At 37.7% G+C, this 27,880-nt stretch overlaps 1 protein-coding gene across 1 annotated transcript in view; it reads left to right on the forward strand.

The window, feature by feature from the left end:
• The first annotated feature begins 9,659 nt into the window (after positions 1-9,659).
• The window catches only part of LOC128527831 (SH3 and multiple ankyrin repeat domains protein 2-like), a 90,006-nt gene continuing 71,785 nt past the window's right edge, over positions 9,660-27,880 (forward strand). The window contains exons 1-8 of the mRNA XM_053500441.1: positions 9,660-9,869; positions 14,960-15,163; positions 15,729-15,800; positions 17,112-17,220; positions 18,118-18,269; positions 23,507-23,674; positions 26,925-27,041; positions 27,127-27,204. Coding sequence (XP_053356416.1) covers positions 9,666-9,869; positions 14,960-15,163; positions 15,729-15,800; positions 17,112-17,220; positions 18,118-18,269; positions 23,507-23,674; positions 26,925-27,041; positions 27,127-27,204 — 1,104 coding nt within the window. The 5' untranslated portion in view covers positions 9,660-9,665. The remainder of the gene's footprint in view (positions 9,870-14,959; positions 15,164-15,728; positions 15,801-17,111; positions 17,221-18,117; positions 18,270-23,506; positions 23,675-26,924; positions 27,042-27,126; positions 27,205-27,880) is intronic.

Genomic DNA, 27,880 nt, shown 5'->3' on the forward strand with positions numbered 1-27,880 from the left:
ATCCACTATCGTTTCCCAATTGGGCACACAAACAAACTCGCGTTCTTACGATACACACTCAGTCAGGAAGATAAGCCCAGAAATAGTGAGTACTCACGATTCGGCAGGTAAACATCTGGACCAGCATGGGCAACTCAATGACTGAACAATGTGAAGCTCCATTTTGCCTGCTTTTATGCTTCCTGTGTTGCGACCGTACTACTTCCGGGTCCTAGTGCCGGTCGCGGAGCGAGTGTACATGACAGTACCCCCCTGTTCAGTACCGGCTCCTGACGGTCCTGGGGTAGAGGATACCTGACGACGATAGTTCCTAATGAGCTCGGGGTCGAGGATGAACAGGGCCGGAATCCAAGACCGCTCCTCGGGGCCGTAGCCTTCCCAGTCGACTATGTATTGGACGCCACTGCCCCAAAAGCGCATATTGAAGATCCCGCGTACGAAGTAGGCAGGGCCACCATCGATGATCCGGGGAGGAGGAGCAGGGAGGGTGAGTGTAACCATGGGAAATATAGTGAAGGGTTTGAGTTGGGATGTGTGGAATACCGGATGAATTCGGAGCGCCGCAGGCAGCTGGAGCTGGTAGGGGAGAGGGTTAATACGGAGGTTGATGCGATATGGACCGATAAACTGGGTGACAGTTTTTTCGATTTGGTATAGAGGTGTAGATTCTTGGTTGACAGCCACACTTTGTCACCTACATTGTACAATCGTCCCGAGGGCCACCAGGTGCACAGCTTTGGAGAACCGATCCACGATGGTGATTATGGTGTTTTTTCCTTCCGAGGCCGGCAAGCCCCGTGATAAATTCAACAGCAATGTGTGTCCAGGGCCGACGAGGGAGCGGTTGGAGTTCCCCTGGTGTCGGCTGGTTTGTGTCCTCTGCCCTGGCGCACACTGGGCACACCTGGACAAACTCATCAACATCCCGGGTCATGGAGGGCCACCAGAAGGCGTGTTGGACAAACTGAAGGGTGCGCCGAGTACCCGGGTGTCCAGATATAGGTGATGCGTGGCCCCATTGCATGACTTCGTTTCTTACGGCTGGTGGCACGTAGTGACGTCCAGATGGCTCGTCTGCCGGTTTGGTCTCCGTGGCCTGTGCCTGGCGAACCCTTGTTTCCAAGTCCCAACGGAAAGGTGCGATGATTTTTGATTGTAGGAGGACAGGTGCGGGTTCCGCCCGAGTGACGTCTTCCTCATGTTGCAGAAAAGGGTGTCAGCTTTGGCCAACAGCTCACGGTCCCCTAAACTGTATTGCTGTTGAGCAGGGTCAAATTTTTGAGAGAAGAAGCTACAGGGGTGTAACTTCTGGTCTGGACCTCACTGGGAGAGAACTGAGTCAGAGCAGTTAAGGGTGCTGCAACTGTACTGTAGTCCCTGATGAAGCGACGATAGAAGTTCGCAAACCCGAGGAACCGTTGAAGTTGCTTGAGGGTCTTGGGTAGGGGCTAATGACGCACAACTTCCAGTTTCTGCGGGTCCATGGCCACACCCTGGGCCAAATGACAAAACCCAGGAACGTGGTGGACTTACAACTTACAGTACAGTTGATGGGCGAGCAATCTCTTGAGGACCGCCCTGACATGTGTTCTTGGCTTTGTTCTTTGACAGTCTGGGAGTATATGAGTATGTCATCAAGATATGCGAATGCCCACCAACCTAACATGAGAACATCATTGATGACGTGTTGGAAGGCAGCAGGGGCATTGTACAGTCCAAACGGAATAAACAGGCTTTCATAGTGTCCAGTGGGGGTGATGAATGCCATCTTCCACTCATCGCCCTCTTTGATATGCACGGCGTCCAGGGCAGAGTTGTTAAGAGTGGGTGTTGATTCTTGATGGTGATGTTGTTTAGCCCCTGATAGTCGACACACGGGCGAAGTTCACCGCCTTTCTTTTTTACAAAAAAGAACCCAGCAGTGGCGGGTGAGGAGGAGGGTTTAATGGTGCCTTGTCGGAGGGCGTTTGACACATACTCTTCAATTGCCTGGGTCTCGGTGGTTGAGAGGGAGTAAAAATAGCCGCGGGGAGTAACAGAGCCCGGCTGAACGTCTATCACCAGATCGTAGGGGCGATGAGGAGAAAGATGGGTGGCACGTCTTCTGCAAAACACTTCAGGCAGGTCTCAGTGGGCGGGGTGCCCATAGGCAAAGTTCGGAGCAGGTCGGTCCCCACTGGAGAATTCGATTTCAAGTCCAGGAGATGAGGGGGTCGTGTTGTAGCAGCCAGGGGTGCCCGAGGATGATGGGTGGTGATGATATGGTGGTGAGATGAAATTGGATCTGTTCTTGGTGCGTGTCGATGGTCAGGGTGATGGGTTGAGTCTGGGTGGTGATGGGGCTAGGTGACAGGGGCCGACCGTCGACAGAGGTGATCCGAACCGCCTCGACTTTTACCCCTAAATTTTTGGCATAAGTAGAGTCAATAAAGTTACCTGAGTCGATAAATACAGTACTTCCGACTTGTTTGTGGCTAAATTGGAGGTGTACTTGGACCAAGAGACGCGAGTATGCATGACAAGTGCCCCAAAATACCTCAGAAACTAATACACAACTAATACTAACACTAATACGCAATGCTTATACAGCGATCTAAATCACACATCATCTCCTTTTATGTGACAAATACTTTGTATAAAATCAACACCATGTCGATTGTCCAAATGAGGAATCAGTACCAAAATTTAGCACATTGTTTTTCAGCGCTATAAACTAAAGCACTTGCACAGTAGATATTTGAGGCATGTCTCAGTTCTGCATGATTTAATGTATGCCTTTTATCATTAAAAATTATTTTGCATCTCATTGAGTGACAAGTTTCCACACAAAACTTGTACAGTCACTTGTTTAATGACATATTTTCAATCAATCAAGCATTCTCTTCACACTTGATTAGGTTACTTCTAAATCACCAAGCATAAAATAAGCTGTGCTCTATGATGTGTTATTTTATAGGTCAATGTTTCATGTCCCATTCATTACACTCAACCTAATACATTTTCAATACCAGCACCTGAGACCCATAATCCACAATAATAATTGTGTTCGGCTGTAGTGAAAATTGTCTGTACAACAGCATTGATAAATATATATATTTATATATATATATATATATATATATATATATATATATATATATTATATATTACGGTAACTATGTAACAATAACAACAAAAACAACAATCAGGTGTTATTTTAAGACATGAAGGTCAGCTGTTCTAGAATAGTTCTTGCAAGAACAGTATTGTCAAGTGCATTTGCAAAACCCATCAAGCACCATAATGAAACTGGCTCTAGTGAAGACCATCCCAGAAAAACTAAACCAAAACTTGCCTCTGGTGCAGATGTGACATGCATTTAGAGCTACCAGTCTCGGAAATCATCAATTAAGAGCACATTAGATTAGAGCCATTATGAAGGCTTTACAGAACATAACTAGCAGATACATCTCAATATCAACTGTTCAAAGGAGATTATTGCATATTTTGGACACCTCAGTATTGCTGAATGAAACGACCATGGAGTTAGAAAGTGATCTCAAACTTTTGAGCGATATCTGTTACCAAATTAGGCAGTATGAATGAGAATAATGTTTGTTTAATGTCTCAAGTTCCTCAGGTTACTTTGACATTGCTGAGTGAACACTCCTAAGCATTGTAAGAAGTAGAGCTCAAGAAAAGCTTTTCTTGTTATTTTGTCTTCATACAGAAGTATGCAAAATGTAAGCGGCAGCCAAAATTCTTTATATTTTGTTTTGTATTTCTATGTAGTCTTGAGAGACAGTTCTCCAGGCTTCCTGAAAGGATCTAATTTTTAGCAAGCTATTGGCCCTCATTTTCAGTCCAGTCCCTGTAACTGACCAGTTCCAGAGAAATGTTTTTTATTTGTTAAGTCACACAGTGACCTTTGAATCAAGCATAAAAAACGTCCAACTTAAGGCATGAACCAGTAAGAAACAGGTGTAGATGATGACAGATGATCAGGCCGGTTATTAGTATACTGGTGATGCTAAAGCTGAGTGATTGGAACCAACGAAATAAGAAATGAGGTTGCTGCTGAGGTAATTAAATAAACTGCCAATTTTTAAATTGTATCTTTAGCCCATTTGCACCTGTTACAGGAAAGGATTTTTCTCCCATTTATTGAATTTATTTTATTATAGCTCAGTTAATTTAATATGCTTTAATATGAAAAAAATAGGGGGGACCAAAGACTTTTGCACAGTAAGGTCATAAATTCACTGTAATAAAATTTGACACCCTATGGCCAGGCAGACAGTCGTACATCAATGTAACCATAAATGGAAATATAAAAGCGGGTGATGGCAAACCTGTAAAATTTAGCTTTAGCCGTGCAGTTTTTTTTCTTTTTATTTTGTACTGTCATGTTTTCTTTGTTAGCTAGTGACAGAGCTTGATAAAACTGATACATTGATATAATGCATATAAAATATTGTCATGAGATTGTTATTCATAACTAAGACCACAACAAAGCTAACTACACAAGTTTTACATGTACGTTCGGCAGGTACAATACAGTATGAGAAAATTTGTAAAACAATGCAGACCACAGCAATCAAGTAAGAAAGTCAATGGAAATGTGAATTTCTAGACTTTTGGATTCATACTCAGGTATTTTTAACTGTATTTTGCTTGTGGTTTGTGCACTCTATAATTTCCTGAAGCGCATTTAAGTTGAAATTGTAGCCATCACCTCATTTAATGGCTGAGATGAAAAGACCTTCATCTTGATTGGAGAGCACAGAGTGTAATGCCGAAAAACATGATTTAATGTAAAAAAAAAAAAAAAAAAAAAAAACAGAAAAGAAAAAACTTTGATTAAGTTGGACATGGCAAGGCTCTTTCATTGTTAGTCTGGTTTATAATTCACACACAAAAAGACTAAAATAAGATCATAAAAATATTTCAAATTGAAGCTTTGTATAACACAGAAGACTTAGCAGTAGAGCAAGGTTAAAATGCTAAGTTTACTGAGTTTTCTAAGTTCTTTGCTTTAATCCTGCTTTTTCACAGGCACTCAAAAGGGACAAAAAGAAAAGAAAATGCACAAAATACAACAGGGGAAACCTGTATCAAAAAATAACATTCATATACTGTAATATACTAAAGTAAAATGTGTTTGAGAGTGCGTCACTTCCAGTGTGTTGACACTTAAATAAGAATGGATTCAGTCCAGTAAAATAAAAAGATGTTGGATTGCATTAGCTTTGTGTAGGCCAGACACACACACACACTTTATGGCTACAGATGATGGTAATTTTTATCTGCAAGCTTGAAACAGATTAAAACATTTAAAACCGTGATTTAAATTAATCAAACCAATCATGATCCAACCCACCAATAATTATGTTAGTTCTTTTAGATTACTACTCAGTAAATACTTTTTTTAAGCAGTTAAATCAGCACTGTTATGGCAGTCACTAAATCAGTCAGGTGTACAGGTGTGGTTGTGTCATGACCGGGGTGTTGTGGCAGGTGTTGAACGCCGTGGGCGGAAGGAGCAGGCATAGAGGCAGAGGGGTGGTGTAACCAAAAAAAAAAAAAAAAAAAAAAAGTCTTTTAATAAAGGTTAAACAAAGTATAAATAAAGATACAAACAAAGGAACAAACAAACTCAAACAATGTTTAACTTTGTGCTAACAGGGGCTCTCTGGCAAGACACAGACAGGGGAACAAACACACGCCCTGTGGCGAGACACAGGCAAAGGGAGACACGTAACACGCCCTGTGGCGAGACACAGGCAGGGGGACAAACACCTAACAGGACACAAACGAGGCGTGGAGCTGAAACGGGAGACACTAGAGAGGAACGGGAGACACTAGAGAGGAACGGGAGACACTAGAGAGGAACGGGAGACGAAAGACCAAGAGAGGGACGGGACGAGGGCTAAAGACATGGCAATCAGCTAGGCATGGCTTTTAGCTAAACATGGTTAAGCTAAGCTTAACCATGGCAGTCAGCTACACATACACCTAGCTAAGCATGTCTTTAGCCCCAACATGCACTAAGCTATACTTACCTAATAGCTTAAACACACTAGGGAATAGGGGCATAGAAACACAGACAAAGGATACCCAGTGGCTAGGCGAGGCAGCCCTCCAAGACTAAGCGAGGCGGCACTTACAAGCTAGTCGTTACTCCAAAGCCCGGAGGGACAGCACTCTAAACCTAGGCACACTGGGACACTAGGGGGAGAGGAAACACAGGACAGCCAGAGACACAGAGGGGCTATGGCTAGAAGCATGCTAGTACTGTAACTGTACTCTAACTCAACATAGACTTTAGCTAATCATGCTCCTAGCCACACACACACCTAACTACTTACCTGCTCTAGCTAACCACAAGAACACAGGAGGACAGGACTGAATCAGCTCCACAGACACAGACACACAAAACATACACTGAGACATTGCCAATAAGAGAGCCCAAGTCAACACAACTAAAATCAAAGTACAAACTAAACATATAACAAAACAAAACAAAAAGCCCACACAAATGACAGCGGTGTTACCAAAAATGCTCGACCCAGTTTCCCAGTCTAAACAGCTATTTATAGATTGATTGATGGCTACCTCGGTTCAGGTGTGCACTGCATCACCTGACCGAGGTGCCTGCTGGGAAACTGAGTCGGCCAACAAAAACTACAAAATAAAAACAGTGACTTCTAGTGGAGGACCCTTACAGGTTGTAGCTCAATTGTAGACCAATTGGTCTCGTGTCCTTGGCCCCTTATACAAGCACAGCAGGGGAATCAATTTATTGACCCAAGCATTTCTGACTCCATTAGGATAGGTGGCGATGAGCAACATTTCAGCTCAATATTATTCCCTTTTGACCTATTATGTCACAGATCAAAACGATTGACTAACAAGTTAGCTAGCGCAAACTGTTCAAACCTGGACAACTCTACAGTTGTGTACATTTTTTGTACAATTGAGATGTACTGTACACAAAACCACCATATTGATTAGCACCTTCTTTCAATGTTACGCATCTTGTTTGTCTTCTGCATCAAAAATCAGGGCTTGAATTGTGGATCATGCACAGAGCACCCAGGCAGATTTCTGTGTCTGATTCAGTTATACGCGCAGAAGAAGCTTGACCCTCAATCGTATTATCTGGGTGTGCTAATCCAACTTTGAGAAGCTCTGTTTAGCATTACGTCAGCTGGATTGATGTTTAAATTTATTTTATATTCTGGTTTTAGTCAAACTAACACAACTTGTTGGACTAACACAATGTGATGTAAACATGCTGAGTGTGTTGTTATGGTTATATCTACAGTTGGGCTTACGATATGTCCATGGTGTGAATCAAGGGCAAAAAAAAGGAATCTGTTTCACTCCATTGCAAAATTCTGGTGAGATACCAAAGCTGCATACACTGCCTCCTTTTTTCTGTATTTTATAACATCAAATTTACGCTTATCAGAATGGGATTTTATTTTATTATTTTTTCCCCCAGATTTTGATGTAACTGTGTACATAAATAAAGTTAAATAAAGCATTCATATGTTTTCAGAATTGTTTAAATAACATAAAAACTTCGATATAGGAGTTTACAGTATATATGGCTGAAATAGGAGAACCAGTGCAAGCCTCAACCATATCATTAGCTCTTTAAAGACTTAACCCTTTATGGTAGAATAGCCAGAAAATAATATCCATGTTAAATAGTTGTTAGTGTTGGTCTCCCAGGTTCTGGGAGAATAAGGAATCATTTTCATACATGAATTTGCCACCACATTGTGTTCAATAATCCCAGCTAAAGGTGATCTTAAAATGCATCTTATATACAGTATATATATATATATATATATATATATATATATATATATATATATATATATATATATATATTCAATTCAATTCAATTCAATTTTATTTATATAGCGCTTTTAACAATGGTCATTGTCCCAAAGCAGCTTCACAAGAAAAAAAAAAAATGAAAGATATAATATAACCTGCTCAATTAGTACATAGGTTATTAGCCGGCTTTATTTTATTGCCTCATAACTTTTCTGAGTCTAGAATTGTACAGTGGGCACTATGCATGATGGATGCACTGCTTCTAATCTGTAGCAATGGACTCCTTACCGAAGCTTAATAAAAAGTGGTATTCTTTTGGCCATATTATTATCACATTATTATTATTATATTCTCATCACATGCTAAATATAGCTGTGATTTCTACTGTAAGTGTCCTAATGCTCTCTGATCACTCTGCTCACACTGTCAAGTGAAGTTGACAATTTTATCAGCATCAGTTTTTTAGGACAGCATTATCCTTACAGAATTTGTTGAACACTTTTTAACTCAATTCCAGTCACTGTAATGCTTTCCTTGTTTGATGCAAGCCAATAATTTGACTCTTTCTATAACAATGACTTTTTTGGGGCCAGGTATTGTATAATAACAGTATAATAATGCAGTCGACTTCTGCAGTAGGTATCGGCCACAACAATACAATGGTTATGGTGTATGGACTAAATAAAAGAATAGCAGAGAACAAGACTTCCTATTAAAATACCTGAGTTTATATTTTATCTTTAATAAGTCAGAATGAAAAAAATAGTGATGCTATTAATGATTTAATATGGCACCTGTTGCTGACTGCATAACAGCTGGCAGTCATGGAGGATTACCGAAAGTGTGATACTTATTGCTGCAAAGCTGAAAGTGAACCAAAATGCCCTACTTTAAACACATACTTAGTCCACATGAAGTCTCCTCTTTATCCCCAGCCTTGCTCGATGAAATAAATCTTTTAATAGGTCTGGTGTACCTCACAGACCATTCACAAACTGTCTATAAACTCCACTGTGACTCCAGCACCATGACGACCGAGCCAGTCATTGCCAGGTTAACCTAAAAGAGAATGTCAGACAGTGAGCTCTAACCTTTGGCCAGACTTATGAGTCACAGAGATGAGCAAGCACAACACACACACACACACAATGACTATGCTTGTAGCTTTTTCCTGATGCACAATGCTCCCACAGCAGACTTCCGGTAAATATACGCCCCCTTCAAAGCTTTTACTGTCATGTATTGTTAGATTCAGACACAATTAATCGTATGTACATGTATAAAACACAAATCAACAGTAAAAACTTTATATCATCGTCAGCTTTTAAATCCTTAAATACAACTGCAAATTGCTATGAGTTACAAGAGTACATTGTCTTTATAAATATAAATTGTTTCATCCACTTCTTCACTGAATAGACGCCTATCAAAGTGGATCCATGTGGATCAGTGCCAGTAAGCACATTCACATCTCTAATCATGTGCATTCACTTTTCATTAAGATGTTTTTGCATGACTCTGTCAAGCCTTAATCATTGCAAATCTCTTCATAACTTATTATGTATGTTAATTATTCTAACCAGCACCCTGACACACTCACACTAAAGAGCAGATCTAATCCGGCTTTATGGCTTTCATTTTCATGCAAATGATGAACAAGTTATAAACCATGCTTTTGTTTCTAACCTTCTACCCTATAGTTTGTCGTGATTGCCTTTACTTGTGAATTATTTAAAACCAGTGGATAAAAAAAGATTGATGTAAATATTGTTGGAAGTGCTAAAAAAATGTGCATGTGTGTGTTTCTGCAGGTTACTCAGTGTGTATCCTATACTATGCCACGGAGTCCTACATCCAGTGAGGATGAAATGGCTCAGAGCTTTTCTGATTATTCTGATGAGTCCATGTCCGGGAGCTCTAAAGAGGACACCATTTATGAGACTATAAGAGTCCCGACTGAGGGGCCGCTGAGCTTCATGGAGGACACTCAGAGCAACACAGTTGTCATTAGGGTCATTATTCCCGATCTCCAGCAGACGGTGAGTGTGTGTGTGTGTGTGTGTGTGTGTGTGTGTGTGTGTGTGTGTGTGTGTGTGTGTGTGTGAAATACAAATGCTTTCAGTGTAAACAATATGTATCTGTGTGCATTGTCTATGTGAATATTATTTTGTTGTTTTTTTTATATATAAATTATAGTTTTTAATAGAACAAAATAGATCCTTTGGTTGAATGTAAAAAAAATTTTTACTGCCTGCCAAGCTGTAAAATCACATGATGATGTCACACTTTGCATAACTTTTTAACAGTCAAACATTAACAAACAGCAAAATCTCTAGTGCTGAATTAACGCCCTAAAGTGATTATATAGGTCTAGTTGGACCAATGGAGTTCAAAATCAAAATCAACCCTGGGAATTTTTCTGTTCATGCATATAAATTTGGTGGTTAAGACAAAATGCTAAAAATGAATTTCTCTTCAATGGCACAACCATATCTTCAACTCCTAAACATGCATGGTTCCTTCCTTGGTTCCCAAGTATGGTTCCTTCAAATGACCTTCATTTCCTCATGTAAAAAAAAAAAAGGGGGGGGGGGGAATCTACATTAATGTACATATGTGATGCAACCAGCAGCTAATGGTCCATATTTCCTGTGTAATGAATCTCTAGATGTATCAACAAACCTGTAGGTAAAGCTGTTATGACAGCTGATGCTGATGTATCTGTGCTGTTCTTACTGGCCAGACATTCTACACACCTACTGTACATGCAGTATCTCCTTCCTTTTGTTCCAACTCCATACCCATGGCTCCTCAGCAACAATGATGATTGTGCATGCTGTGCATCAGGACAAGATGCAATGACAGAACCCAGTAAAATGTCAGGAGACACATGTACAGCTTTAGTAACAACATTAGCAATTATATTAACACACAAACAGTGAGAGGCCCGTGCATTGATCCTGTCAACAGCCAGAAACAAAGACCTTGTACCGGCAAGTGTAGAAGTTCCTGAGGGAGAGAAAGTAAAGTTAATATAACACAATTAGGTTCAAAGTCACCTGAGGAAACTTCATTAAGGTACTGGGTGGGTCAGAGAACGAGAATAATAACAAAGTGATAGTATGAAGTCAGCAGACTCTATACTGCTTTGATAACACAATAGGAAACTGATATTCACAGCCAGCTACACCATATATATTAGGGGTGTTTAAGTAGAATTGGGACTTTTCAATTGTGCAGAATAACAAAAAACAGTTATAGGAATAAAAACTACCTTTAATTTCTTTATTTAATCACTACTACTTGGATATTATCAAAGCCTTCTCCATAGACTAGAGTCATGATCTGTCTGCTTGCTTCACTTATGAAATGCTGGCCTCCCAAAAATATACATACCACGGTCAGCCATAACACTAGCAACAAGGATTAACAGTTTATCATTGATTATCAATTATCCCCAAGGAAACTGGTGACAGGATCGTGGGCCTGCAAAGATGAAAGGTGAGCCCGTCTGGTCCTATCCCATAGAAAAGCCAATGCAGCACAAATAAAAGTCATGACAGAAAGGCACCAGAACACCACAGTCGACCACGCAAAGAACCCAAAGCTGCCGAGCTCCCAGACCTACCAAATTCCTTAGACCTCAATCCAATAAAATGCTCATGCCATGCACCAGAAAAACAAGAACGATCTATGGAGACCTCACCCACAGCCTACATCACGCAAAAGATCAGCTGCCAATTTCCTGTTGCCAGACATCATAGCACACCTCAAGAGATCCTGCAAAGCCAAGCCTTGGCACTCAATTCATTACATGGAAAGTGATATATTTAAAAAAAAAATTATTTTGTTTAATACAGCTTACATCAAAATTCCAGTATCTCAAAATATTGGAATATTTCCTAAGATTAATCAAAAGGGATTTAGAAAATGTTATGTTTACTTATGTACCCAATGCTTGGTTGGGGTTATAAAAGTGATATAATGTATTGTTGCTTAAATAACAAATGTGTGGTCCTCATTAACTTTAATAAACATGAATTTCGAGTGATAACAAAATAACAATAGTTTTTCACAAACAGCAAACCAACATTCAGAAACCAACAATAGTAAATAGATATATAATCCACCCTATAATCAAGCAAAATGTACCTTTAAAAACAGTTTCAGGTTTATGATACATGTATAAGTTAATAGGTCTTGTGAGTTAATCAGTAATTTTGGCCCTTTTTTTTCACATTTTTAACATTGTTTAAGCTCGATGATTTAAGAGCTTTTTAACTTCAGTCCTGGAGAGCCAGTGTTCAGCAAAGTTGGTAATTCACCAACACCTAAACACACCCACTGAGGTCTGGACTGTGGCTTGACCCATTGTGTTCTTCTTTAATACCTTCTCTCTGATTTAAAATGCATTTCATAGTTGTGTCAAAGACTACAAATTTTACAGGAACTTTAGAACAAGCTGAAATCCTCTGCTGATGATTCACTGTGTTTAGTTTTCTCCAAACATGCTGGATATATAGTTTGGTCCTATTAGTCTGAAGGATATTTTTTCAGAACTGCTAATCCTAATGCTAATGAGATTAACCGATCATCAGCAGGTATGCAGACCTCCATAAAAGCAGATGTTTTGGGAGTTCAGTAGCGTTGAGGTGTGTTTTAATGTTGACATAAGCAACGTTAAAACACTTAGTCACAAGGTCTTAGTGAAGCAACTGTTGCTGCACATCAATCTGAAAGTGATTATAAAACTATTTCCAAAATACCTTAGACCCTACATGCCTGTAAAATGTTAAACTTTGTGAGAGCACAGTTGGAAGAAGACAGAAGAAGTATGTTTTTTTGGAGTTGCCAAGAGAACTTGTCTTCTGTTTAAAAATTAAGCATGGCAGTTGGGGTTGATGATTTGGACTTGTTTTGCAGGCATAGAACATGGGCACCTTGCAGTCATTGAGTCAACCACAAACTCCTCTGTATACCTGAGTATTCTAGAAAAAAATGTGAGGCCATCTCTCCCACACCTTCACCTTGAGTGATGCAACAGGACAATGATCCAAAGCACACTAATAAATCAGAATGGCTGAAAACAATAATAATAAGGGTTTGGAATGGACTAGTCAAAGTACAGACCTCAATTTAATTAAAATGCTGTGGCAGGACCTTAAAAGAGCTTTGTATACCCCAATGAACTGAAGCAATGTTGTAAAGAGTAATGGGCCAAAATTCATCTACAACAAGGTGAGAGACTGATAAAGTCATGCAAGAAATGATTACTTCAAGCTATTGTTACTAACGATGGATCTACAAGGTAATCATGGGGGTATTTAATTTTGCCCAACAGCATCCTTTTTTTCTTTTTGGCTTCATTTTTCAAATAAATAATTGCACAGTAAAAAAAAGTTATATGTTACTGTTCATCTGAGGTTGTATTTGCCATATTCCTTATGATTTTTATTAATTTTTCTTAACAAAATCACATAGGATAAAAAGAGGGGATACTATCTGGATGCTAAGCAGAAGCAGAGAGCTGCAGCTCCAGTTTAGCCATTTTATTACAATTGAAACCAATAATCTACAGTACAGCATGGTCAGCATTCCATCTTTTTAGTTGCCAGTGTTTTTTAATTTCTCTCTCATCAGAGGAAAAAGAAATGTCTTTTTATGATAAGTTTACTTATTTGCATATCTTACTTAGTCTTCCTTGACATTCCCAAAAATAAGGGTGTTACACCATAAAACCATTCAGATTGTCACAAATTTCATAGAATTTAATATAACACATAACATATTCAACACTTTATTATTGAAAATGCTTTGTGTTGAATGATTTTCCCACCTATCACCTAATGTAATGGAATTGCTTTGAACATGTCTAAGGTAGGATAATTTATGCTATAATGTTGAGTAAGTAGGTGTATGTAATTAAAAGCAGTTTTGATCTGACCGTTTTAACATGATTTTTCTGACATACTGTACAGTGTGTTTGTGGTTGGGAAAAAGTCTCAATCGTAAGAAAGGATCCAGCTGTATTGTTTTTAAAAATACGAGGTTTCTCCCTGTAAGCCAGACTTGTTCATGTGCAGTCACAAACATACACTTTTAATTTACTTACAGAGAGCTGCTGAATTTGGTAGGACACCCTCGCCCAAACAAAAAAAAATTATTTATTTATCAGGTGATTAAGCATCATTACCACTAGTATAAAATAAAGGCATGACTCACATTGCATCCAGTCAACCAGCTCCGCTTGCCGTAAAAAGTGCTGGAAAAGCACCGAGTGTAAGCTCAGCCACGATCACTTAATTGCAGCTTAATTCGATCTGGTCCAAGCTTTTTAACATGTTTTCTTTCTTTATCCGATCGCCATGCGAAGGGGTGTTTAAGCAAAGAAATTACAGAATTTCCTCTCATATTTAGCTGGCTTTTTACTATTCAATCAATATTCAATACATTAACTAACAATCTGCTGACTGTTAATAAGACTCGTTGAGAATGGTCCAATCACATGAGCCCAAATATTTAAAAACAATATTTATTTGCTAGGAAAAAAAATGGGAGGGTTTGAGGCGCACAGTGCTGCGCCCCAAGGATGATTTGAATAAAATCCAATTAAAGTCCAGCCTCAAATCACTGCTATTTAAAAATTTACGTGCCTACGTAGACACTTCCTTGTCCGGTGCCCTGCGTACACGAACACAAATGAACGCAAAACTGTTAAAAAAAAATTAAATTGTAAATAAATTATATATAGAAATACCGTGTAATATTGTGACTAAATGACTTTAGTTCATTATTAAAATAAATAATTATTATGTAAAATGATTACAAGTAGCATTCTTCTATGCCTAACTTTAAGGGGTCAATAAAAGAGGCTATACTTTTCTTCAACTAATTTCTGAATGTTTACAAACAAAAAACCCCTACATATTGTAATATTTTGTGTGTTGTTGTTTTTAGAACTGCACAACTATTATTTACTTAATTATAAATTAAAGCTTTATTTAAGGAGTGTGCACTTTCTTTTCCCAGTGACTGTAGTTTTTTTTTTTTTTTTTTAATTAAGAAATTATTATTCTTCAGGAAATTATAGAAAAGGAAATAAAAATGAAATTTTTATCTTTCCAAACAGAAATGCATGAGGTTTGATGTGAACTTAACAGTCTGGACAGTGAAGCAGCAGATCCTTTGTACTTTGAGTCAGAGCTTGAAGGACGTCCTGAATTATGGCCTCTATCAGCCGGCGAGTAATGGCCGCGATGGAAAGTTCTTGGATGAAGAACGTTTGCTTAGTGAATATCCACAACCATCTAGCAAAAGCATGCCAACTTTGGAGGTAAAAGGTTAAAGTTCAGCCTTTTTATACTGATATAACATAACCATGTTCAGTGAGAGGCAATAAATATTTGGACACTTTTTTGTTCTATTTTCAGTGCATATATTCAATTCAAATTTTTACACCCAATGTCTTCAGAATGTGCCAAATGTGCATTCCTAAGCATAAACGAATATATGTTTAATAAACTGAATAAAAAATAATCTAAAATTTGTTATTTAGCAATGAACATCTAATATTATTATAAAAACATAACATAATTAACAAGAATAACAGCTTCGTATAGAATGTAGGGAAGATTTTAACAACATACTAAGAAGAAATTGCTGTATATTAATATACAGTAAAACTTTAATAGGCTTTACATCATAGACATAGACTGAAACAGTCAATACAACGGCACATGCCCACTATGCAACCATTATGAATGGCGACTCACAGTTGAGTCTTAATTTTTTAGCATCATAATTCAATCCTACAAAATTAATTGGTTGCACAGACTGATGTTTGGACTGTATGTTAATATTTTCTAAACAACTGTCACGATCTCTTGTCTATTTTACAGTTTCGATATAAAAGCAGAGTGTACAAACAACCCAATGTAGATGAGAAGCAAATAGCCAAATTACATACTAAGGTAAGCTGGTACGACTACATACTTGATGGCAATTTAAAACAATTTTACTCCTGTAGCCATGCCTGCATTTCAAGAAGCCTTTTTTGCCATCTGCAGAAACCCATACACAAACAGCCTGCTAGTTGTGTCTAGTAAGATTATGCAATGCAATATTAATGCCAAATTGTACTCTTAGGATTTATCTCAGTTTAGGGTCCTATTGAAGCAGTGGGAGTCCAAGCAGTTGGCCATAATTCCAAATTCCATGAAAGTGTGACATACCACTGGGCATAGGATCAGCACTGGGAAATTTTCTCTTTTTCTTCTTCTTTTTTTTTTTTTTTTACATTACATATAGCCATACTGTTTGCAGTGGGAAAATACACACACTTATTTACACACTAAGGCCAATTTAAGGGAGGAAACTGAGTACCCAGTGGAAACCCATCAAGCACAGGGAAAACATGCAACCTCCATACACACAGAGGCGGGAATCGAACCTGACTGGGAATCGAACCCAGCCCTTGGAGGTGCAAGTTACTGTGCTACCTCCAAACTTGCTGTATGCAGAAATTTGCACATGGTAATTACTGAAACATGAAAATAATATATAATAAATTATTAGGCAGAAAAGCATCTTAAAACAGCAGAACACCAGGTCAGGTCAAGGACAAGACAGGACCAGATTCCTGTCGGCCAAGTATAAGAACCTAAGGCTATTATGGGCACATAAACTGGACAATTGAAGACTGGAAAAAGACCCAGCGATTTGTTTTCTAATCTTCAACTGTGCAGTTTGGGTGAGTCTGTGACCATGATTACCCCAGATTCCTCTTCTTGAATGACAGGAGTGGAACCTGAAGTGGTCTCCTGAGGTTGTAGCGTTTTCACCATTCTATATAATCTCTCGAGACTATTGTGTGAAAATATCAGCAGAGCAGGAGTTTCTGAAACACTCAAATCTAGTAACAATATTCATGCCACAAACAAGTCACTTTGAGATTGCACTTTTCTGTTGGGTGTCTTATGCTGTTGAATTTGATTTGCTTAGTGTTTTGCTGGACAATTGGGTGGTTAGTTAACTGCATGAATGTGCAGGTTCACAGGTGTTCCTAATACTCTGGGCAGTGATTTTATAGATTTCACGTTTTCATATAACTCATATGTGACCTTCATCTCCTTCCCTTTACTTCTCCTCTTTCTCACTGATTTTTAATGTGTATAGGGACGTGTGCTGCTACCTATTTATAACTGACCCGAAAAATACAGGGAAAGTCTCTCTCACGCTTTCACTCTCTCACTCTATCTTTCTCTCTCTCTCTCTCTCTCTAGGCCAATCTGAGGAAGTTCATGGAATACATACAAAATCACCAGTTAGAGAAAATATCTAAAATGTTGGATAAAGGCCTTGACCCGAACTATCACGATCCAGAAACAGGAGGTACACCCCTTCCACCATAAAACACACACAGAATAAACAGTATTATTTTATTTACTATAAAGGGCTAAAGAAAAAAAGCTACTTCCTGTTACACAGTTGCACTGTTCTGATTGATTAAAGGGTGTTGCTTGATTTTCTGTAACAGCATGGATCTGACAAGTACTTACGCAAATTACAAGTTGTTATGCTTAACCTAATCCATGTGTGTTACTTTGGTTACTCTAGTGATGCATTGTGCAGCATTCATAAAGAATCCTCCTGTCATACAACAATTATTTTTCAAAACATTTTTTTCAAACCAGCTCAGGTTTTGAATTGCAAAGAACCCTGGGAATTATGCAGTATATGACCTTCTTAGAGCCGCAGTTAGTTCTGTAACTAACAGTAAATTAACTTTACACTCTAATAACCAGTGATGGTGTATAATATGTACCTAGATAGTGTCTGAGGAACAAGACATTCTTGAAAGGTGCTCATAGGTGACCACTAGGAGGAACTATAACCTTATACACAGATCAGCCATAATATTAACACCACATATCTTTAACACATTAACATTGATCATTGATTATATACCAGTAAACAGAAAAGCCATTTAAGCAATATTTAAGCATGGCTGTGATGCCTTCGGCACTCAGGCTCCGCTATAATTAACCTTGACTGGCAGAGTGGCAGTTTTTATGGCAGTAATTAACAGAGGTGACAAGAGTTAAAAATTTGTATTAAAGGTTTCTCTTTATATTTTCACTTATTCCACTTTAGAATATCAGCTATGTTAAATTAATAATGAATGAATGACAATGTGTTGGTTTCATACAAGAAAAGTGTAAAATCATTGGTAAGTTGTCCTAGCACACTGATCCAGTGTGTGTCTGTGTGTGTGTGATCTCTGCACAGAGACACCACTGACGTCTGCAGCACGTCTGGAGAACATGGCCGACATCATTAAAGTGCTGAAGAACGGAGGAGCTCATCTGGACTACAGAGCGAAAGACGGCATGACAGCACTACACCTAGCAGCTCGCGCTAACAACAAGTACACACTAATGGTATGGAAGGGCAGATACGGTGGTATACACATATACTGTGTATAATGTACCCTCCATTACTATATACAGTAAACTATTTTTACCTTTCCTTGTTATAGTATGCATCGTGAAGGAATAATCATTTGGGATATCACATTAATTTGGGTTAATTTCTAAATTTTTGTTAAGCTAATGCTGGTTAATGATTCAGAGAAAATGGTTTAAATGGTTTGGATCAGTATGAAATGTAAAAAAATAAAAACTAACAAAATATTTTTTTATATTGGTAAATATGGCATTTTTTCTCCTACAGTATATTAAGTAAGTAACTAAGAAATGAAATTGAATGAAAATATCAAGATTATCGATTAATGTGCAAGATTATTAGTTTAATATCTAAAACCAGATATTTATATACATTTTATAAAAATAAAAAACACAAAAACTTTTTTTCTTTACTGTCAAACATTAAATCAGAGTAAACTTTCTCTGTTTAAGATTAATAAATATTAATTATTATATTTTTTGCATTTGTTAAATGTTAGAATTAAGTGAGGGAGACTTTTATGGATTTCATTTATTATTATTACTTATATCAGTCAAAAAAGTTTACATACACTTCCTTAGTATTTGGTAGAATTGCTCTGAAACTGTTTCACTTCGACCAAACGCTTCAGGTATCCTTCCACAAGGTTTCCTCAATAGTTTACTGGAATTTCGGCCCACTCCTCTTGACAGAACTGGTGTAACTGGGTCAGGTTTGTAGGCCTTCTTGCTCGCACTCGCCTTTTCAGTGGTGCTCACAAATTTTTTATGGGATTGAGATCAGGGCTTTGTGATGGCCCCTTCAATACCTTGACTTTGTTTTCCTTAAGCCACTTTGTAACTAATTTGGAGGTATGCTTGGGGTCATTGTCCATTTGGAAGACCCATTTGCACCCAACTTTCTGGCTGATGTCTTCAGATGTCGCATCAACATATCCACAGAAGTTTCTTTTTTCTTGATGCCATCTATTTTTTGTGAAGTGCACCAGTCCCTTCTGCAGCAAAGCAGCCCCACAACATTATACTACCACCCATACAGAATACTTCACAGTTGGGATGGTGCTCTGAGGCCTGAAAGTTTCGCCCTTTTCCCTCCAAATATACTTTCATTTGTTTGTATTATTTTGTTTTGTCAGACCACATACCGTGTCTCCAGAAAATAAGAATTCTGCCCCCATGCGCAGTTGCAAACTATAGTCTGGATTTTTTATGGTGGTTTTAAAGTAATGGCTTTCTTCTCCCAGAGCAACTTTCATCTCATGGTGTTAAAGTACTAGTTTTTCTGTGGATAATGACACTGTCCTACCAGTTTTAGCCAGCGTCTTCACAAGGTCTTTTGCTGTTGTCCTGGGGTTGATAAGCACATTTTGCACCAAAAAACGTTCCTCTCTGGGACTCAGAATCCGTCTTCTTCCTGAGCGGTATGATGGTTGTACATTCCCATGTTTTTTTTATTTTTGCGTATTATTGTCTGAATGGATGAATGCTCAGGCATCTGGAAATTGCACTTAAGGATGAGCAACAATTGTGTTCTTTTTCTGATGTCTTGGGTGATTTCTCTTAATCCTCCCATAATGTCAAAGAAAGAGGCTCTGTGTTTGAGGTGTGCTTTGGCACAATACTTTATGCATCCACAGGTTTGCCACTAATTAACTCAAATGGAATCAATTAACCTATCAAAAGCTTCTTAAGTTTAGAATGGAATCATCTGGAGTTTTTTTTGTTTTTGTTTAAAGACATAAACATATACTATGTATATTTCTGACTTTGATGAAAGTGATAAAAAAATGCATAAAAATTCTCTCTTGCTCAATTGACATTTAACAAATGCATAAAAATATGTTAATATTTATTGATCTAAACCAAAAAAACTTTATTTTGATTTAATATTTGACAGTAAAAAAAAAGGTTTTGGTGTTTTTTTTTTTTAAGTTTATGTAAATATTTGGTTTCACCTGTATATACAGTACTCCTGTGGTATTTATTTGCTAATGGTTCTATGGTACATAGTTATAACATGTACCATAGTATGTCTCTATGGAACACTTACTAGTATGGTACCCGCCAAAGGTTTATACTGTACACAATATTTTGGTAAATACTATTGTAAAGATTGGGTACTGCCGTGGCAAAGTACCAAAGTTCAGCAGGTATTTAATATTGTAAGTACTTTGAAATCTCCATCAATAAATATATCCTTACACAGGTTCTCTAGGTTTCTAACTTATCATTAAAACCCTGTTGGAAAGGGAATTAAGTCACCCCCAGTTGAGCAGTGTGGGGAATAATAAGTTCTTTGAGGTAAGTGGGTGCAGGGTAGATCTTGGCTTTGTAGACAAGCATCAGTGTTTTTAATGTAATTTGGACACCTACGGGAAGCCAGTGGCAGGAGCAGAGAAGTGGGAAGGTTGAAAATAAGTCCTGCAGCCCTGTACTGAATCAGCTAGAAAAGACAAACAGAGGGAGACATGCCATAAGTGAGTTGCAGTAGTCCAGTCTTAAATTCAGCACAGCACAAGCACCTGAGTGGCCTGTGTGGAGAGAAATCGACAAATTCTTCTGATGTTATTGACAAGCATATGTAAGGTTAGCAATTAAAGGGGGAAAAGAACACTTGACTGTCCAGGGTTACCCCAAGGATGCGGGCAGTGACTGAAGGAGTAATCTATAGGGTGTCCAGGGAGATCATAAGATCCTGGCAGGGGGATTATCTGGAATGACCAGCTGTTCAGTTTCGCTGAGATTAAATTTCAGTTGAGGAGCTGTCATCCAGGAAAAAATGTCTGCCATATATGCTGGGATCTGAGGGAAAACATGAGTGTCTGGGGGAGGAAAGGAATGAATTGAGTGTCAAAATGGGAATATGGTATTCAGTCCTTAGAATTCCCTTTGGGTTGAGGCATGACTCAAACAGTTAGAACCATCTTGTAAGTGTGAATTTGGATAACTCTTTAATCTCTAATAATTGTGTTCAGTTGTGTTCAAAATAATAGCAGTGTGTTGAAAAAAGTAAGTAAAGCTCTATATCCATATAATAATTTTTCATTTAAATCACACACATGCATTGGACACCCTGCACATTCTATTCTGAATCACAACATGAAGAAAAATGTGTCTAATGGATTATTGGTTTACAGAAAGTGAAGAAAAACAAATATTAGTTTGTTAAAAAAAATAGCAGTGTCATTATTCATCTTTACAAAGTGATAAATTTACTGTTTAAACAAAAATGTGTGAAGGTTATTCTTTCTTGTGCATCTCTAAACTAATATTTAGTTGTATAACCATGGTTTCTAAGAACTGCTTCACATCTGTGACAATTGTACTACACGCCACAATTCCTCTGCATTTCTTGGTTTTGCCTCAGAAACAGCATTTTTATTGTCAGGCCACAAGTTTTCTATTGGATTAAGGTCTGGGGATTGGGCTGGCCACTCCATAACGTCAATCTTGTTGGACTGGAACCAAGATGCTGCTTGCTTAATGGTGTGTACTGTATGGGGTCGTTGTCTTGTTAAAACACCCATTTCAAGGGCATTTTCTCTTCGGCATAAGGCAACATGGCCTCTTTAAGTATTCTGATGTACTCAAATTAATCCATGATCCCTGAAATAAATAGACCCAACACCATAGTACGAGAAGCATTCTCATATCATAATGCTTGTGCCTCCATGCTTCACTGTCTTCACAGTGTACTGTGGCTTGAATTCAGTGTTTGGGGGTTGTCTGACAAACGGCATCTAGACCCAAAAATCGCAATCTTGCTCTCATCAGTCCACAAAATATTACGTCATTTCTCTTTAGGCTATTCAATTGGTTCTTTGGCAAACTGTAACCTCTATAGCACAAGTCTTTTTTTTTTTCAACAATGGGACTTTACAGGGACCTCTTGCTGATAGCTTGGCTTCACATAGCCGTCTTCTAATAGTAACAGTACTCCCAGGTAACTTTAGGTGTTCTTTGACCATGCTGGAACTGATCATTGGCTGAGTCTTTGCCAATTTTGTTATTCTTCGATCCATTTGAATTGTAGTTTTCCATTTTCTTTCACATCTTTCTGGTTTTAATCTCAATTTTAAAGCATTTGATATCATTATAGCAGAGCAGGCTATCATTTTCTGCACTTCTTTGTATGTCTTTTTTCCATCTCTAATCAACTTTTGAATCAAAGTACGCTGTTGTTCCGAACAATGTCTGAAACGACATGTTTTACTCTGATTTTCAGAGAGAAATGCACAGGACAACCTTTCCTGCATTTATTCTTAAATAAGGGGAACTTGTTTAACACTTGTTTTTCACAGAATAATTTACCTCTCCAATTAAACTCCACACTGCTATTATTTTGAACACACCCCATTTCAATTAATGATTCAATTACACAGAATCAGGTGCATCCAATCATGACTGTTGGGTCTATTGGTTTTCTATTACTCCACTACACCTACAAGTAAAATATTTACTATTACGAAATATAATTTCTCCCAAAAACAATCATTGATCTGGTTACTGGTGTTGGACTGCTATTATTTTGAACACAACAGTATATTTTGACCTCAAGAGGATAAATTTCCAACAATAAAAAGTTTCAAAATTTAAAACCAATCACACTATCTCAGTGGCATGACCAAACTCCTTACTTTTTTAGAAAAGTATCTGAATTAATAAAACTTATTGTGAACAATGCATTTTGATATGATAAAAGATTAGTTTAGCAGTAAACTACAGTAAAATGAACTCTACAGCTATACAGTATCTTTGCCAGGACTACTATGTATCTCAGTGTGTTTATTTATAATGTACTAACTTATTATCTGACCGGTCCTCATCATCTCATCTTATCAGTTTTAGTATATCTATGTTCATTTGAAGTAAATCAGTGAAACCATATCCAAGCTTAAGTGAACTTTTTGGTTTCGGATTGACAATCACTTTTTATTTAGTCTGTATTTTACTATGCAACTGCAAAACAAATAGCCTTTAGGTTTATTCTGTACCATTTTACTTCTTTATTACTGCAAATTATTATTTAAATAGTATAACAACAAGTTCACATACAACATACTACTTTTATGTATGGGTTATTTTAAGTAGTATGCAGAATACAGTATGTATTACAAGCACAACCAGAGAAAGATGCAGGAGTGACTGTTTTACAAATAGGATTCCATAAAACAACCCAAATGAACACTCCATAACTTTCCTGTTACTTTCAGACTCTTTTGGACTTGGGGGCATCACCAGATTATAAGGATAGTCGTGGTTTGTCAGCACTGTATCACACAGCCATGGTGGGAGGAGATTCAGGCTGCTGCGAGCTCCTTCTTTACGAGCATGCCAGCATCAACTGCCAGGATGAGAACGGCTGGCATGAAGTTCATCAGGTGACCTTTCAACTCTGGTATAGTACAATCAGTGTCTAAGACCAATAGCTGTGATTTCCTTACAGTAGGTGTCCAAAGATAATTATATCAGATTATGTTTTTTCTCTACTTCTTGACTAATAAATGTGAAGTAAAAATCCTTTCAATATTACTTTTCTCAAAATTATAAAGGTTATTAAAACCACACAAAAAGAACTACACCACACAACAGCAAGCAATGACTTTGTTAGTATCTTATTTTAGAACATTAATCTGTTTAGGGTGAATCCTCTTTCTGCCAGAGTACATTAACCCTTATTAGTGCACGTAATAAAGCTGAGCACTGCAGCACTGCTTGGCAAGGACAATTTAACTCTCCAAATTTACTACTGTAAATACAACTACAAACTCCATACAATTGTATTAATGTAGCCATTAAACCTTTTTTATAAGAATTCCACTGGAAATGGTTAAAATACTCCCTTGTTATTTCTACTTGTGTGTAAGTTCTTCTTGTGTGTAAGGATGTTGTGCATGTAGAATGTGGCTGTGAATAAAATGTGATTTATTAAATTCGTCCTGTGTGTGAGGATGTGTGTATAATTACGCACTCTCCTGACCATGCACGAACCTCAAGTGGTAGTGGTAAAACTGATTATGAGTCACTCTTATCTCACTTGTTGTCAATCATATCAGCATAACCGACAGTGTAATTACTTGCTTTTGATGGTCATGTCAATTTCCAGGCAGGTAACCCAGATGAAGTGGCAAGGTAACTCAAATAAAAGCCATATCTTTTGCTGAGAGTGATAAGTGGTGAGCAAAAGCCATATCTTTTGCTGAGAGCGATAAGTGGTTCATCATGCTGGATTATGTAATCTGTATTATGGGGATTTAAGATTTAGGCACATTTCACTTAATAATGCACAAATAGTTGAAAAATGGTTAATGCTAAATATTACTGCTTGGTCTGACTGGTCAGAGTACACATGCTGACTTCTATCCATTGCCAAAATCACCTACTATACAGTGGTCAGCAATGGAAAAAGTGACCTGGTTCAATAAATCATGTTTTCAGGTATCATGTGCATGTCACTTTGATATATATTACCCACCTAAACATTGCTGCTGATCCACTACACCCCTTTATGACAATGGTATTCTCTAATTGCAGTGTCCTCTTTCTGCAGGATAATGTGCTCTGTGACACTCGGCTTGCCAAAATCCACCAGCTTCCCCAGATCTCCATCTGATTGAGCATCTGTAGCATGTGCTGACCAAACATGTCTTATTCATACTGTATAGGCCCCATCTCACGACTTAAAGGATCTGGTGATAAAGTCTTAGTGCCAGATACTACAGCACACAGTGTATTCGGATGATTCGTTAGAGGGCAAGATTGTAAAAATAGTGCTAAAAGAAACTGGAAGCAGCATGGTTTATTAACCACACATCTATACTTGTTGAAGCTAAGATCTAAGATCCTATACATGCCACAAAAAAGTTTCAGAGAGAAATAATGCTCTGAAAGTGCTAAAGGAACGAAGCAATAATACTGGCAAATATGACTGACACTTTCTAATAGTCATGGGAAGCTATATGTCAGACGATCTGGGGGTTAGAGTAAATCCTGGCTGACATTTATGGACAGTGATGTGTTTACTAACAGCGCTGCGTTCCATCCTTTCTGTCCAAATGAACTGCAGCAGAAGTATATTTTTTTGGGGTAACATCATGGTCTAGAGTGTGGTATTCTATTTATACCACAGGGATCTGATGATTAAAAAGTTTCATTTATTAATGATTAACGCATCAAGCATTTTAATGGTGTATAATTCGATTTAATGTTGTGGAACATCTGAGAGACAGAATATTACCTGCTCTCACGTATGAGAGAGATCTACATTTATTCCCTTACTATATACCCCCCACACTTTTTTTCCTGCGCTACAAGACCAATACTTCTCCTTAAATGTTAAATACACTACTAAAAGAATTACATATAATGTAGTGCAGGTTTGACCTCAATGTCCCTCATACAGTATATGTGAGAATAATTGTTCCATTAATTGAGTAGTATAGTTAAACAAATGTCGATAGAAATAAAAAAAGATAAACAAATACACATTTTAATTTAATAAACAACAAAATAATATATATATTTTTTTAGTCTTAGTCTGGACATACATAGATTATACATCATAAAAGCCCCTGTATGTATTTATGTTACTGCTGGAACTACTGCCCTGCACAGAAACAATTTAAATCTTTTTACCAAACAGATTCAACAATTCAAATGCAGTGTATCATTAAATACAATATTATTAATATTATAGTAATTATAAAAAAATGAATTTGTAGTATCACCAATCCATTTTACTTTCACCCTGCATGCGTGGTTAGACCAGCATTTTTCCAGGACATTGGCTGGAACCTTATGAATTTCCTCCAAGTACTCCAGATCTCTCACTCCATGTGATTTTTTCCTGTGTGGCTACACAAAGGAGGAGGTGTCCAGGAGAAAGCCTCGCACACTGGCGGACTTGAAGGTTCTCAACAATATCCCAAATGTCTTCCTTCAGAAGCATTCTATCCATAGCTGATTGAGGAAACTGGTTGACGCACCTGAAGCCTACGTTAAAATTTTAAAGATTTGATTTCATTTTCCTATGTAATAAAGTACATGTGCCATTCCTTTTAATACAGTCATATTAGAAATATGGACTTTATTGCCAATTTTTGTATGCTCTCACCCTGTATACAAAGTATAGGACAAAGTTATACTGCCATCTGGTGGACATGATTTTGTGAGTCCATGTACCGTATATAGCACAAATGTCCTGGCTGGAAAGATGTGGGTCAATCGAAGGTCATGTAACACTGCCAATGGAATTGCCAGATATATTGATGGATCATTTTTTATTTCATTAAACTGACAATATATAAAGAATGAGAGATTCTTTAGATTAAATTCTTTCTAACTGTTTACACGATTCAATAAATTTACATGTTCAATCCATGTAATCAGAACTTTTGGACATGCAGCAAAGTGGTTCTGTGCACTGTGGAGTGTTTAACCTACTAGAAATATGGCAGAACAACAAGAAAATTATTTCCTCCAACTTTCTTTCTCCAATCTTTTGTGATAAATCTGACCTTACGTGGTATGATTGGTTACCAGTATTTAGTTTTATCTAAGAGGATAATGTTAGGAGGATAATTAACTGTCATTATTTTATTACATGATTTGTGTGTGTGTGTTCACATGCAGTCTTGTCGACATGGTCATGTCCAACATCTTGAGCATCTCCTCTTTTACGGCGCTGACATGAGTGCTCAGAATGCATCAGGAAACACAGCGATGCATATTTGTGCTCTCTACAACCAGGTGTGTGTTGGGTGTTTATTATCAAAAGCTCAAAAAGGTCTGTTACATCTCTTGACATTTAACCACTTTATGCGTTTTACTCCAGGATAAATGTGCTCGTGTGCTGCTTGTTCGGGGAGCTGATAAGGAGGTGAAGAATTACAACAGCCAAACTTCATTTCAGGTTTGTCCACTTCCTGCATTTCCTTTATTTTCACTTCCTATTTTTAGTTCCTTTGCTGGTATGTACAAAGCCAAGATTATCTTTAAACTAAAGAGTTTTAATATATAAAACTGGAGACAATTGCTAGTTTGCTTAAAAGCCTGAGTCGAGTGCAAATCAAGGTCAAACCGATATCCATAAACACCAATGGGTAAGTTGGCATCTCATCCAGGATGCCCCGTCCTTGTGTGTCCTGGGATCAGCTCCAGGAACCCTGCCACCCTACACAGTGTGGGTGGTACAGTATGGAAAAATATGTATTATAACTATAAATGACTGAGAAAAAAATTACTGCCTAAACACTGCATGATAAAATTTGCAGAAAAAAAACCCCCAGAAAATACATGAAATGAATAGTGTGTTTAGTAGCATGTGTAAACAGGAAGTAATCCGCCAAATTAAGTCATTAGTTTCTGTTTGAAGTTCTCTCATGTTTCTTCTTTTAATTTATAAAGAGATATTTTGAGTTTTTTGGGTCAAATTTGTCTTAAATTAAAATTGGGGTGCATATACTGTACAGCAATCAGCCCTAAAATTACAACATAAAACCATTCGCTCAGCCATAACATTCCTAATGAAAGAAAAGAGATTTGTTCCAAAATACATATAACTTTAAAAGATACCCATTCATTCTAGC

Source organism: Clarias gariepinus, chromosome 7 (genome assembly GCF_024256425.1).
Source record: "Clarias gariepinus isolate MV-2021 ecotype Netherlands chromosome 7, CGAR_prim_01v2, whole genome shotgun sequence".
Classification (NCBI taxonomy): Eukaryota; Metazoa; Chordata; class Actinopteri; order Siluriformes; family Clariidae; genus Clarias; species Clarias gariepinus.